Source organism: Engystomops pustulosus, chromosome 5, assembly GCF_040894005.1.
Source record: "Engystomops pustulosus chromosome 5, aEngPut4.maternal, whole genome shotgun sequence".
Lineage (NCBI taxonomy): Eukaryota > Metazoa > Chordata > Amphibia > Anura > Leptodactylidae > Engystomops > Engystomops pustulosus.
The window spans coordinates 142851986-142867923 of NC_092415.1; the positions used below are offsets into that span (position 1 = coordinate 142851986).

Sequence of the window (15938 nt, forward strand, 5' to 3'; positions counted from 1 at the left end):
CAATGGCACCAAGCCCGTTCACCTACGGCCGGGCACACCACTGCTCCTTCCCCTATGTCATCTGCTGCCTCTGCTAGTCAGCCCCCTGCCCAGGACTCCGGCCCAAACACCTCCCATGCGAAAACCACATCTTTGCCTCCACGATCCTCCACAGCATCCACCAATGTCTCCATGCGCAGCATTCAGCTCTCCATACCCCAGATGCTGGAGCGCAAAAGGAAGTATAGTGCAACCCACCCACACGCCCAAGCTGCCCTATAGGCTGGTAGAGACCGAGGCCTTTCGCAACCTCATGGTATGCGGTATTCAGTCCCCAGCTGCCACTACTTTTCCCGATGTGCCGTCCCAGCCCTGCACCAGCATGTGTCAGACAACATCATCCGTGCCCTGACCAACGCCGTTTCTGACAAGGTCCACCTGACCACGGACACTTAACTTGGTGGAGGCTGGGACCGAGTCTGACCCTGGGGCTGGTCATATACTGGCGACGCCGAGGATTGCGGGGCCTACCTCGGTCCAGGTCTCTCAGGCCTACTATGCCTCCTCCTCTTCCCACCCCTCCTCCGAATTACCATCCGTGGGCATGGCGCCATTAGTCGGTAGCTCTAGGCACAGCAGCAGTGCCGTCGCTAAGTGACAGCAGGCGGTGCCCAAACTGCTGAGCCTAGGCGATAAATGGCACACTGCCCAAGAGCTATTACAGGGCATCACGGCGCAGACTGTTCTGTGGCTGGCACCGCTGAACCTGAAGCCAGGCATGGTTGTGTGTGACAATGGCCGTAACCTGGTGGCGGCTCTGCAACTCAGCAGACTGACACATGTGCCATGCCTGGCCCATGTGTTAAATCTCATTGTTCAGCGTTTCCTCAAGACATACCCCAATCTGTCTGATTTGCTCACGAAGGTGCGCCGCATCTGTGCGCATTTCAGGAAGTCCAGCACAGATGCTGCCACTCTCAAGGCAGTGCAGCGCCGCCTTCAACTGCCCGCTCACCGACTCTTGTGCGATGTGCCCACGAGGTGGAATTAACCATGTTATCCAGAGTTTACCAGCAGCGCAGAGCGATTGTAGACTGCCAGATGTCAACTTCCACCAGCACTGGTAGTCAGGTCAGTCAGCTTCCTCAAGTCCACAATGAGGAGTGGACGTGGATGTCTGATATCTGTCAGGTGCTGAGTAACTTTGAGGAGTCAACACAGATGGTCAGTGGCGATGCCGCCATCATCAGCCTCACCATCACACTGCTTGGCCTGTTGAAAAACTCTCTGGCCAGCATGAAGTCAGAAGCTTTGCGCTCGTCACAAGAGATGGGGGAAAAAGGTTCCCTTGTTGATAGCCAAAGCACCCTTAGGTCTGTTTCTCAGCGCATATCGGAGGAGGTGGAGGAGGATGAGGAGGAAGAGGAGGAGAATGTTGGCGAGACAGAAGAGGGGAGCATTGCTCAGACCTTTACTGTTCAGCGTATATGGGCAGAAGAAGAGGAGTTGGAGGAGGAGGAGATGGACAGTGAGGCCAATGAGGGGAGTGAATTCTTGCGAGTTGGGACTCTGGCGCATAAGGCAGATTTCATGCTAGGCTGCCTATCCCGTGACCCTCGCGTTCAAAGAATTTATTTCAGCACCGATTACTGGGTATTCACTCTCCTGGACCCACGGTACAAGCAAAATCTTTCCACTCTCATCCCTGGAGAGGAAAGGAGTGTGAGAATGCATGAATACCAGCAGGCCCTGGTGCACAAGCTGAAACAGTATTTCCCTTCTGACAGCGCTAGCGGCAGAGGGCGTACTTCTGCGGGACAAGTAGTGAGGGAGAGTAGGTGAGCAGGCAGCTTGTCCAGCACTGGCAGGGGTACGCTTTACAAGGCCTTTGCCAGTTTTATGTCACCACAGCAAGACACTGTCACCTGTCCCCAGTCTCGGCAGAGTAGGGCTGATCTTTACAGAAAGATGGTGAGGGAGTACTTTGCTGACCATACCATCATCCTGAATGATCACACAGCTCCCTACAACTACTGGGTTTCAAAGCTGGACATGTGGCACGAACTGGCGCTGTACGCCTTGGAGGTTCTTGCCTGCCCTGCCGCTAGCGTGTTTTCTGAGCGGGTTTTCAGTGCAGCTGGTGGCATCATTACTGATAAGCGTACACGCCTGTCGACTGACAGCGATGACAGGCTGACGCTTATCAAGATGAATAAAGCCTGGATTTCTCAGGATTTCCATTCTTCACCAGGTGAAAGAAGCTCAACCTGAATAATGTATGCACTCCTCCTCCTCATTTTCCTCCTTCTCCTCCTCTTTGTACACTAAAGCAGAGGAAACTGGCTATATTTTGCCAGGGCCAACTGGCTCTAGCTATAGTACTCTATGTATTTAATTTTTCTGGAGGGCCACCTACCCGGTCCTCTGTTTTAATCAATTTTTGGGAGTGCCACATACAGGCACTCAATCTATTTAATTTTTCTGGAGGACCACCTACCTGCTCCTCTGGTTTGAATTTTTTTTTGGACTGCCACATACAGGCACTATCCAAATTTAATTGTCTCCATATCAGCCTCCACACGTCGTCTTTATAGCTGCCTCCACACGTTGTCTCCATTGCTACCTCCACACATCATCTCCATAGCTGCCTCCCAAAGTCGTACATATAGCTGCCTCCATACATCGTCCCCTTAGCAAACGAGCTGTGTCGTGCAGAATTTTGGGTTGTTTTCATGGCTTCCACATCAAACTTTTTAACTTTGTCGCCACCCTGCTGTGTTATCCACAAAATATACTGGCTTTTATCTTTTATCATTTACCGATATTATTTCAGCGCTTCTTGCGCATCTGTTTACATTCCCCTCACCCGCCATAACACAAACTTATAAGAAAACTACTACACTTGATCTTATACAAAAGGTTCTTAGAAGTGCTGTTTGGGGAGGAGCTGAGGGACAGGGGCTTGGACAGGCGAAAGCTCGCCTGACAGCGGACCGCCAGCTCAATCCCAAGAACCAACTAACATAGTTTTAACTGCAGCACCTTTAATCTACTACTACTACCTCCATACATGGTCCCCTTATCAAACGAGCTGTGTCAGGCAGAATTTTGGGTTGTTTTCATGGCTTCCACATCAAACTTGTTAACTTTGTCGCCACCCTGCTGTGTTATCCACAAAATATACTGGCAAACTTTTATCATTTACCGATATTATTTCAGCGCTTCTTGCGCATCTGTTTACATTCCCCTCACCCGCCATAACCCAAACTTATAAGAACGCTACTAAACTTGGTCTTATACAAAAGGTTCTTAGAAGTGCTGTTTGGGGAGGAGCTGAGAGACAGGGGCTTGGACAGGCAAAAGCTCGCCTGGCAGCAGACCGCCAGCTATATCCCAAGATCCAACTAACATAGTTTTAACTGCAGCACCTTTAATCTACTACTACTACCTTACTGCCTCCAAATTCGTCCCCTTATCAAACGAGCTGTGTCAGGCAGAATTTTCAGGTGTTTCACCAGATACATAATGGAACTCGGCCCATCTGTCACCGCCATGCTGGAGACCTGAAGTTGCAATCATAGCAGCGCAATATGGATGCCCCATACTGTCGCTCTTAATCATGGAACCATTTACGATAAAACAATTAAAAATAGAACCGCTATGCTATTCCATTATTCCTAGGTGAAATATTCAAACGACCCCGCCTGCTTTGAAAATTATAATTTTTTCAAAGTAAACGCTTCTGGCCCCCAGGCCCATTTTGGGTGGGGAGGAGCCGAGAGACAGGGGCTTGGACAGGCGAAAGCTCACCTGGCAGCGGACCGCCAGCTCCATCCCAAGATTAGGCAGCCTCAGAGGCATCCATGCATACTGCCCCTGCTGTTTCCTGTCCATTTTGCCTCCACGATCCTCCACAGCGTCCACAAAATGTCTCCATGCACAACTTTCAACTCTCTATACCCCAGACGCTGGAGCACGAGAGGATATACAGCACATCATCCCCTTATCAAATGAGCTGTGTCAGGCAGAATTTTCAGGTGTTTCACCAGATACATAATGGAACTCGGCCCATCTGTCGCCGCCATGCTTGAGACCTGAAGTTTCAATCATAGAAGCAATATGGATTCCCCATACTGTCACTCTTAATCATGGAAGTCGTCTCCATGGCTGCCTCCACATGTCGTCCCCTTATCAAACGAGCTGTGTCAGGCTAATTTTTCAGGTGTTTCACCAGATATGTTATGGAACTTGGTCACTATCTCACCACCATGCTGTGTTATCGACTAAATATACCGTCAACCTTTTGTTGACATAGGAACTCATTTCAGCGCTTCTTGCTCACCTCCTTTGGTTCCTCTCTGCCACCCATTGGTTTGAAGCCATTTAGGGTATGTCACCGTGACACTCTCTAGCCTGCCGCTGCTGCCGCTGCCTCTGCATGCCGTCCCCTATAGTGTCAGGGTCAATTATTGGATGTTTTAGATGCTATCTAGCCTCATTCGGTCACTCTGTCATGGCCATGCTGTTGCCCATAATTTTGGCATAATGGTGCGATTAAGCAGCCTCAGAGGCATCCATGCATGCTGCCACTGCTGTTTCCTGTCCTTTTCCGTGGTGTTTACAACATTTTCTGAGGTTTCCAGGTGTTTGGCCAAGCTTCCCTGTGCAGACCCTTGGTCCCCTTGAAAAATGCTCGAGTCTCCCATTGACTTCAATGGGGTTCGTTATTGGAGATGAGCACTCGAGCATCGGGAAAAGTTCGTCTCGAATAACGAGCACCCGAGCATTTTAGTGCTCGCTCATCTCTAATTCTCACCAGTGACTGAAGAATCAAGTTACTGCTATTGATGGAACCAGCTCATTACTGCAAAGCTGAGGACATTTGTTCATTACCTAGCTCCTACCTCAAAATGGTTGTTTTCCAGGCATCCGACTCCACTTTTGTGCTGAGATTGGTGTTCGAGTGGTGCTGCAACTTTGCTTCCTGGAACTACTGGGCTACATGTTTCTCTTCCATCACAGGACCTGGAACAGGGCAATCCTAAGCTGTCTCTCTCAGACCATTCCAACCAGCCTTGAACCCACATTCCATTGTGTGTTTCACTATGCAACTCTAACATGACCATGCACATGATAAATCTTTAAGAGGAACTGATGCTATTTAGACATGGTATACACAAGGTGAATAAGGTAATTGAGGAGGTGGAGGCAGCATAAGTCGATGTAGAGTTAAAGAGATGCAGTCAGGATGTTCAAACTTTATTTGACAAAATCAAATTATAATGAAAATAGAGTCCAAAGGAACAATATGTATTTGGTAGGGGTTACTGAAAAGGTGGCAGGACACAATGTGGGTGACATCTTTGAGGAGTGGTTACTATCCATGTTTGTGAGAGATACATTTTCACCTCATTCACTATAGAAAGGGTCCAAAGGTTCCAGACAACATTGTACCCTATCCTTTCCAAACAAGTTGGTGTCATCTTGATTTCTCTGACCTGTCTTCTTCAGGCTTATCTTGTGGAAGCTGACCCGTCCGTTCATCTCTGGATACTAGGAGGCTATGAGGGGGCTGTTTGGGATGATAAACCAAGGAATATTTTTGGGAACAGGATACAGTTTTTGGATCAAATCTTTAATGCCACAACGATAGTTCACTTCAAAGAGGCCTAATGAGGATTTGTCACCCAGGGACCTACTGAAACCTGGAAATGAACCTGTCTGAACTGTGGTGCTTGTTAGTATCATAGGGAGAAATCAGAGCTGTGTGTTATAACGAGCCGTGCACCTGTGTGTCCGTGGTCACATTTCTGTCCACTGGAAATAAACATGGAAGCTTTCTATACATGACAGGAAGCAGACATCTAGAAAACCATAAGGAATTTATACAGAAGATATATTGGAAATGTGTATAACTTTTCTTTATACAAACAATATCAATTACTTGTTGAAATGTGAATAACCCTTTAAGTTGTCAGGGATGTAATCTTATGGCAAATCTTTACCATCAAAGGTGGAGTTGCACCTGATTAGAAGAATTCTAGCAACAAGCTGATATGCAGCACGTGCGGTTCATCATCCCTGTTGTTTCTGGGAAATCTACTGTTGAATATTTTCCCAAAGTCAAGAATAAAGAAAAATCATATTTGGGTTGATTTCTGCTGCAGTGATTGTTATGAACTGGAAATCAGATACTATATACTCAATTGAAAATGTTTTAAAGATGCTGAACGAGAGCTGGCAACATAAACAATGCATGTGGGAAAATTGGGTTATCCAATATATAAACTTAGAAGAAGAATGGAGAATAGAAAAGAGGAGAATTTTTAATTAGATTTTTCTTCCCCTTCTACTCCATTTATGTGAGTTTATGGAAAACTGTTGTAGTTGACATCAATTTAAAGCTGCCTAAATGCAGCTTTAAAAGGAACCTTGACAACCCCTATAACTACAATAAAGAAATATTAATAAAATAATTAGCACTATCAGTGTTGAAGTGGCCCACCACAGTACCAGATGATCCTCAAACAATTTCAGAAGGAGACAACTCAATTGGGTCTATTCTTTTTTTTTTTTTGCTAATTCATGTAATGCTAAATTTTCATCTCTCCCTTCATTTATACTACTTATTTGCCTTTTTCCTAGATGGAAATTTCTGTGCTAGTTACAGTCATCGAGGACTTATATCAAAAGCAAAAATGAAAGCGATAAAATATAGCCTTGTAGTCATTCTTGGTAAGTTAATATTGTTTTTACAATGACATTTAAAAAAGTATTTAATATCCACAAAAAGGATTAAATATCCACAATTTACTAGTTGTACAACTTACCAAACATTTTGTAGCTCCAACCGTTTTGCATGTATTACTCCATAAGAAACTGCATTCAATGAGCTAAATGAGTTTAACTTATGCTTACTATTCTTCTCCTTCTAGTGTGCTAAAATATAAAAAACATATGCAACAGTAACCAAAAAAGAACTGTCACAATCTGTAGCAAAGTCAAGAATTCAACAAAGTCTATGGAATAGCATATTAACATATTTGCAATATTGCCACATGTGTTTAAAGCCATTTTTGGCAACATCCCTGTCCCAGAGTTAGGCCTCATGCACATTACCGTGTCTATTATGTGAGCCGCAAACAACACGGCGCATATGTTATTTGGGTGCGTAGGCCAAACCGCACCACAATACATACAGGAATAACATGCCGCAGGTTCACTATTTCATGGCTGTGCGCAATAGAAATCAATGGGGACCATGAGTCAGCAGCAACTTGTGCAGCTAGCTAACCACCCCCAAATCCAGTTGTGTACATGAAGCCTTATAGATAAGCTCCCTTAATAATAAGAAGAATTCCTTTATTTATATAGCGCACACAGATACCTGTCCCCAATAGGGCTCACAATCTAATCAACCTACCAGTATGTTTTGGAGTGTGGGAGAAAACCGGAGGACCCGGAGGAAACCCACGCAAACATGGAGAGAACATACAAACTCTTTGCAGATGTTTACCCTGGAACTTCAACCCTGGTCAACAGGGCTGCAAGGCTGTAATGCTAACCACTAAGCCACCGTGCTGCCCTTAAGGTTTACTTTAGCAAACACTTTTCAGGGGTCCAGCTGGAGATTCTGCCATCATTGTAAGGGAGAGTGGTTCAAGACTACTACATCTTATATCATATAAGGGCCTTCGGTTATGACCATTTCAGTGTCTCTTAAGTAAGAGATTGTCATAAATAGGTAAAGAAGCAAATGTGGTAATATTAAGACGTAACTTTTAATAATAGAGATTAAAAGATTGTGGCAACATTAAGTCCTAAAATCCATAATGTTATAGATACTGAATGATGCCGCACAGCAGGTTAAATTCATATCATTCAGTTTGATATCAACAATACAGGGCAGGTGTGTATATCACTGGTGTGACACAGGTCTAATGACACAGGTCTCAATGACTTATATGTACAAGTCATTAGCACATGTCATAATCATATAACAACTTACTGTCAACAATATAAATAACCAAAGCACATAAAGAAAGGAAAATTGGAGCGATTTCACCCAGTCCAGTAGTGCGCTTGGTTTCAGTTCTATTGGTGCAATGAGGTGGCAAGGGAGCCTATTGTCCAGATGTCACAACTATCCCTAACATGACTGCACCTATCGCCCAGAAAAAATAACTCCCGCCCTAACAAGGGCGGTCCCACAATTGCCCTAATGATCACCGTAGCACCTAAGGGTCTGAATCAGACCATCAGCTATGCATGTTTCCTGTAACCTTGCATTTCCCTCTAGGGACCCACCAGTGGATACGTTCATTTGTTTTCTCCGTGTTTATTTGCATATTCATGTTCTCATTCGCTTTGAATATTGTCCTCTCCTAATAAACTCTGCTTAGTACTCCCTTGACTCCACAGGTGCGATGATTGTGACAGCCGTCATATCTGCAATGCGGGCAGCAATGGGTTAATAATGTCTAGTTACCTGCTGCAAAGGGAAATCCTCACATGCCCGTCCCGTGCCAGAGTATATCCGCCCACCCCTCTATTGTGCACGCCAGCATTGTGCCCCGCATGCCTGATCCGGCCGGGTCAATAGAAGGAACGGCCACTGCCACTCCTCTATAGCTCCCCCCTGGACTAAGATGGAGCCATCTCGTGATATAGACATTGGAAACCTATATTCATTGCCTGTTTACTCTCCCTGTATCCCCTGATGAACCCCAAAGGAAGTGGGGGAAAAGCGTTGGGATGAGATGCTTTTTCTTTTCCCTGGACCCTATGGACATCTAGGGACAGTGTAATCATTAGGGCAAGTGTGGGACCGCCCTTGTTAGGGCGGGAGTTATTTTTTCTGGGCGATAGGTGCAGTCATGTTAGGGATAGTTGTGACATCTGGACAATAGGCTCCCTTGCCACCTCATTGCACCAATAGAACTGAAACCAAGCGCACTACTGGACTGGGTTTGATCGCTCCAATTTTCCTTTCTTTATGTGCTTTGGTTGTTTATATTGTTGACAGTAAGTTGTTATATGATTATGACATGTGCTAATGACTTGTACATATCAATACCTGTGTCACACCAATGATATACACTCCTGCCCTGTATTGTTGATATCAAATTGATATGAATTTAATCTGCTGTCCGGCGTCATTCAGTGTCTATAACATTATGGATTTTAGGACTTAATGTTGCCACATTCTTTTAATCTCTATTATTAAAAGTTACATCTTAATATTGCCACATTTGCTTGTGGTTAGTACTGGTCAATTGTGGTATTTGAGGAAGGGTTTATTCGCGCCCGGCAAACTCCAATACCATTTGGTATCTGAGGCATATTATTGCTAGGTCCAGAATTTTCTATGATATTGACGTCATTGCTTACACTGGTTGTCATAAATATGGACTAAGCTTATAAATAAATGGCCACCAGATTCATCCATGACAGAATCACTCTGTATTTTTTTACAGTATAGTATCTGCCAATATTATCAAATCAACAACTCTAAAACAGTGATTACTTCAAAAATGTTGTAATTAATGTGCTTTTTGTTAACCAGAATAATAAAATAGTTAGACACAAAAGTAAATTGAATATTATGAACACTAATATCAATTAACTTATATACACTGATTAGATGGTTTGAAAATTTTCCTATTATCATCAATAATTCAGAAATCATTAAAATAATAAGAACAAGGTGGCCTTCACAGTTCATATGAAGGAACTGCAAGGATAACAATACAGCAAAGAATACTAAAGCAAATTTAGATTTCACAAATAATTCTCAGTAGAGGTATCAAAATCGGGGTGGGCGACACCGGCCAAATATGTAATTGAAAAAATTACATTAAACCCTTAAGGACGCAGCCATTTTGTGCCCCAAGGCCCCATTTTTTGGAATCTGACTAGTGTTACTTTATATGGTTATAATTTTTGAACACTTTAACTGAGCAAAGTAATTTTAAGCTTGACCTGAAGCTCTGAGCATGGATAATCTTAGTTCCAAGTCCGAATATAGAGAAATAGCAGAAAAAAATCCAGCTCACAGGACTCCAGGAAATTCATAAAAGGCAATAGTTTTCTTTATTTATATCATTGAAAGTCCATATATGCACAAAAACAGAGGGAACCACTCAGCCACAGTTCACAGCGTTTTCGTAAATATTCCTTAATCATGACCTAGGGGTAAATTTATTTATTAAAAAAATCCTAAAATTTTATGACATTTTTGAAAAATTCACATTTTTAGAAAGTTTACCACCCAAATTAGCAATTACTAATTAACATTTCCTATATGTGTGATTTATGTTTTCTTCATTTTTTAAAATGTCTTTATATTTTATCAGAACATCAGATGGCTTACAAAGTGCATATCTTAAAGGGGTATTCACACGAAGACAAGATTCTTAAATATACTCAGGATAACAAAATGCATCCTTCCCAGTATGCCTAACAAGACACATTTCATCGCTCTACATTCACCAGTCCAAAAAGTTCACTACCTTGGAGTAATATTTTACTATTTTCTTACCCTTTAAGCCTCACATCCAGTTCCATCTCTCACATTCGATCCCTCCTCAACCCAGAGTCTTTAAAATTGCTAGTCCATGCCCTCATCATCACCTGCTTCACCTACTGCAACATTCCTCTCTGTGGTCTCCCAGCAAACTCTCTTATGCCCCTCCAATCCATCCTTAAGGGTTCATTCACACGCGATATGCCCCTCCTCCCTCCATAGAGAATAGCGGCGTACGGCCGCACACACGCCAAAAGATAGAGCATGCTGTGGCACATGTGTGGCACCGTATCTGCGCCGCGCCGCTATTGGCGTCTATGGGGACGTGCATGCAGCCGCAAATTTGCGGCCCCATGTATGTCCCCGCAGACGGCCATGTGAATGTCCCCTTACTCTAGTCCCCGGCTAATCAATCTGTCTCCTAGGGAGGGTCGGACTGGGGGGAAAAGGGCCAACCAGTGAAATTAATTCTGGGGGCCCACCTACTACTACATTGAATTGTTACCTGTAAATTCTAAGGCCATGATAGTAAAAAATAGTATTTTGAGATGCTTTTTTCCCCAATGTGTTTGCAATGTATCTTAAAACGCAATATGAACACATAATGTGAATGCAGTTTAAGACCATGTTCACAAGATGCAATTGAATTGCGTTTTAAAATGTATTCAAGCGCATCTGGAGAATTTCCTCCTGGAACATCTGTATTCAGACGTCAGAGAGGAGATTCCCCAGATGCACCTAAAATGTAATTCACTCTTGTGAACCTTGAAAGAAGGGCCAGGATTAGGACCTACTGAAAGCAACCCGTACCTCTGCCCCTTTCACTTATATTGTGGCTTCCTCTAATCTGATTTGGCAAGCACTGTGTAGCCTACTCTGTATGTGCTATATAAATAAAGGAATTATTATTATTATTAATATTATTATTTCCTTATACTGTATTGTGACCTTTCACCTCCCCTCATATTGTGGCCCAGTATCACCACCTCATCTCTCCCTCCCACATATTGTGGCTTCTCTTCTCTCCTCCTCTTATTGTGGTTTCCTCTTACCTCCCCCTCATATAGTGACCTCTCATCATCCATTCATATTCTGGCGTCCCCCCCTCCCCCCACCCATATTGTGTCCTCTCATTTCCTCCTCATATTGTGTGGAAGTAAAAACCTGGAGGGAGAGACTAGAGCTGAGTGAGCAAGGATTGCTCTAACTCAGAAGTCTCAGGGGAGAGGGAGGGAAACAAAAGGGGACAAGAGCGCTCTCCTCGTGTAGTAGAGTAAAACCTTTTTAAGTCTAAAACAAACAGTGAATGGGTGCTCACCTTGAAGCACAACCCAATGTGCATGTAGAGTAGAAAAGGGGGTTCCCGGCGCCAACCTTCCTTACCTATATTTGCCCAGGTGGAGACCAATAGGTATTTGCAGATTCTAGGTTCTGAGTTCCAGTAGTGGAGCGGGATGCGGTGGCGCTTGGCACGGAATAAAATCCCCGGTATGGTCTTTAAAATTGCATAAGTATGCGGAGATGGACTTGGTCCCTACTGCGCTCAGTCACTCCAGGTATTGGAGGTGGTTGGGGCTAATCACCAGCAGCTCTGAGGTTTCTGCTTCAAAGATTAGATGGTGCATAAGATGATGTCTATCTCTTCTGCTGGCCGGGAAAACCTTATGTGTGTTGCCAATTTCAGTGTTTTGTGGTTGGGTAGATGGACAGTAGGCTTCTTGGTAGAGAGAAAACTACTGAATTGTATAGTTTATTTTAATAATAATTCTTATTAAAATTTAACAAATTAACAAAATTACATAATTGACAAGAAAAATAGAGAAAATTCACATTATCCATTCACAATGTATCAACTTTTCTTATCAACCTCACTGTTTATTACATACTTTATTTGACATTATTAATCCCCCCCCCTTCCTCTCCAACTGGCCACAGAGAAAATATAGTTAGTGACCTAGGGCTTTATTTTTGTATTGTTTTATTTTGTCATTTTTTCTGCTTCTAGATACCTTGTATAGCAGTCACCTGCAAGGCGACCGTAATTGTCAAAGTCTCCATAAGGAGACTTTAATGCCACTTTTTATTCCCAGAACATGTTTAGGCCATATTGAAATCAATTGAATTTGACATTAGACTTAAACCTCAGTTCAACATCAAATATTTATTTAAACCAGCATTTGGATGCCAGTTTTAAACACATATTTTGGACTAGACCTTATGCCTATCAACCCATTACATAGTAATAGAATATACGTACAACAATACAATGTACAGGCAGTCCCCAGGTATACACTGAACCAAGATAGGTTCTGCAGGGTTGTTCTCAAGCTGAATTTGTATGTAAGTCAGAACTGTATAATTTCTAACTGAAACTCCAGACAAAATTTTTTGGTCTCTGTGACAACTGGAATTTAAAACTTTTGGGTTGTAATAAGAACCATGATTAACAATAAATCTTAGTTGCAGAGACCTTTAATAACCGTTACAGCTGATCAATGTAGCCTAGGCCTTAAGTACAGTAAATTACCAATATTCAGAGGTCCGTTTGTAACTAGGGGCCATCTGTCAGTCAGATGTTCTTAAGTTAGGGACCGCCTGTATTGGTGAGTATTATATGAGTTGAGTGTTTGAGACAAACTAGTGGTAAAATATCCTACGGGTCCTATAAACAGTAAATATAAATGTTGTAAAATATTGTTAAATATCATACCATATTATTTAACCCAGATAGCAGAATCTGTAAAATCAATCTGCCCCCTATGAACTATAACTATATATAAGAACAAAGTTGTAAAATATAAAACCTCCACAGATGGCATCCCACAAAGGTCATTAAAAATACAACTGACTTCTGGGATGGGACAGCCAACAATAATAAAAACAGGGGTGGAGTGTCGAGCCGAGCATGAGACCTGTCACTCCATTCAATATTTTGGGAGTCTTAGAAATTACAAATCATAGACTGTACATGGTTTGTCAGTGACAGGAGATCAATGTGTTTGGCTATTATCCCGTCGATACATGAGAACATGCAAACTTGGCTCAACCCCTTATTAAGGAGTTAATCATTGTATTTTACATACACGTAAAGAATGTATCTTTATTTGTTACAAAAATGTTATGAAAAGTGCTAATTGATAAAAACGAATTTGTAGCTCTTGCCAGAAAGATGCCAAACAATACACATCGCAAAGCTAAAGTTGACCATCCTACATCCAAATTCTGTAAGGAAAATTTTACACCTGGTAAAATGGGTTGAATATTCATATAAAGTGACTATAACTAATAATGTAACCAATATTGTATAGTGTAGATGGGTAAGTAGGGCTAGAGGGCCATGTGTCTAGGGCTTTGACTAACAAGTTGCTCTGCGTTTGTCTAGAAAAAACAATTAATTCAACTAACTTCTTTAAAGCCCCTAACTGGCACAAGAAAACATGTTTAAATACTGCTGAAATGTGCAATTGGCAGCCTTAATAATATATTTGTCTCATCACCGTATTGCATGTTAGAAGTTTATATTTATATAACCTTTCTTTCAAGCATGTTTAATTTTGGCACCATACTGTGATCGTTACCATGGATATTGTCACCTAAGTTCTTGGCTAGGTAATATCTATAGAATATCTGAGCTCTTTATCTGTGCACTGTAAATAAATGAATAAATCACTAGAGCAGCACACAACTGGTGGCTTTTTGCTTTAAAATTGATATAACAGAAAGTTACTGACTTTTTTTATTATGTAGTAATTTTTTAAAGGAAATCTACAATTTGATTTCATGCATTATGAGCCAAACACACATTGACAATGCTGAAATATTGATGCAGAAACATATCTAGTTTTATTCCTGAGCTGAGTGATTTTGCTGAAAATAACAATTGTAAATTTCAAGACCTTAGGAAAGCTGGGTGAGGGCTGCTTGCCGTTCATAAACACATTACACAGAGCTTCCTGAACTGTCCAGACAGGACTAATCAACCTGAGCTGGATTACTTATACACAGCAGCTGGGGGATGGTGCAGCGATTGATTGCTTCTCCCTGTCAGGCACAACATAGTGATTACATCATTCTTTGAAGCAGGCACAGAAGCGTCAGAGCCTCATTATCCGGAACATTTTAATAGTTTTTTCTGCATTAGTGTAGATACAGAATTCTCGAGGTATGTTTGGTCCATAATGCATGAAACCAAATGGTAAATTTCCTTTAATAACAATTTTATGAGAGTATAGTAAGGAATAGTAAAATTATTTATTATATTACAGAAACACAAAAATTTACTTCTAGAATAGTCATATCCCTACAGTAAGGTTGAAAAAAGTCCATGAAGTCAAACCTATAAATCCTACAGTGTTGATACAGAAGAAGTCTAAATAAACACTAATAGTATAATACCAATTGCCCAAATTAGACAGCACTGGTTAACATGGTGCCAACCCCTATTTGCCAAGATCAGGCAGTTGCTGTATATATATTGACCTCTGACAAAGCACCTAGTTAAACTGTGCTAGAATCATTGTTCTGTTATCTCTGTCCATTCTCAGCTGCTAAAGTCCATAATAGAGACATGAGAAAGAAGCTGAGAGTTTTAAATGTAGCTAGAACTGTTATACCGTTAGTATAACTCAACATCAACACGGACCTGGGAACTCCTATCGTATCTTTGGCTCCATGTACAAATCTGCTTGTGCAGACATGTGCCGTGAGCTTCCCCTTGGAAGCTGAGGGAGCACGTCACAAATCAGGGCCGGAATAAGACCTGCCTAATCATCTCCTGTGCGGCCACCCGGCCATGAGCTAGTTGCCATTTTTGCTAGCTACCACCTGTCCTTGACTATTTGTACAGTAGTTATTGGTTGATAAGTAAATTAGTAGTATACTGGAACAGAAATAATCCATACTTACAATAATAGCCTGAGTTTTAAACGCACGATTTTCACGAGTGCCATGAATAATCTTATTATTTTTCAGAGCCATAGCAAAAGATCTTTTTACTGCAAGATAAGTTGTCTTGATTAAGAGACATCATTTACAACTATAATAAAGTAAAATATGTAACTAAAAATAATCTCGAAATCACTTGGATATGTTGAAGCATTCAAAAGTTATTACCACATAGTGATGCATGTCAGAAAAAAAGTGGCTCTATCCTTAAGCCAAAAAAAGGCCTTAAAGTGTTTAACGGACCCATTAAAAGTTATAGTTGATGCAAAAACAGTAGAACGGCACAGCTTCTCCTTTTGATCCAATTTATTGACGTATACCTACAAAAACATGGTGAACAAACAGTTCCTCACAGGGAGGGAAAGACGCAGGGACTCACACAAGGACAAGGTGCACGACAGCTGTTTCACGCTCATTGCGCTACATCTGCCTCGCTTGTTCAACACAACATGAAACAATGTGGCTGTTTAAACCAAACCCACCGCTCTAG

The 15938-nt window shown here is 42.2% G+C and overlaps 1 protein-coding gene across 1 annotated transcript in view; it reads left to right on the forward strand.

Moving 5' to 3' along the window:
• Positions 1–15938, forward strand: part of NPSR1 (neuropeptide S receptor 1) — a 201628-nt gene that overhangs the window by 173742 nt on the left and 11948 nt on the right. Inside the window, exon 7 of the mRNA XM_072153268.1 lies at positions 6625–6714. Coding sequence (XP_072009369.1) covers positions 6625–6714 — 90 coding nt within the window. The remainder of the gene's footprint in view (positions 1–6624; positions 6715–15938) is intronic.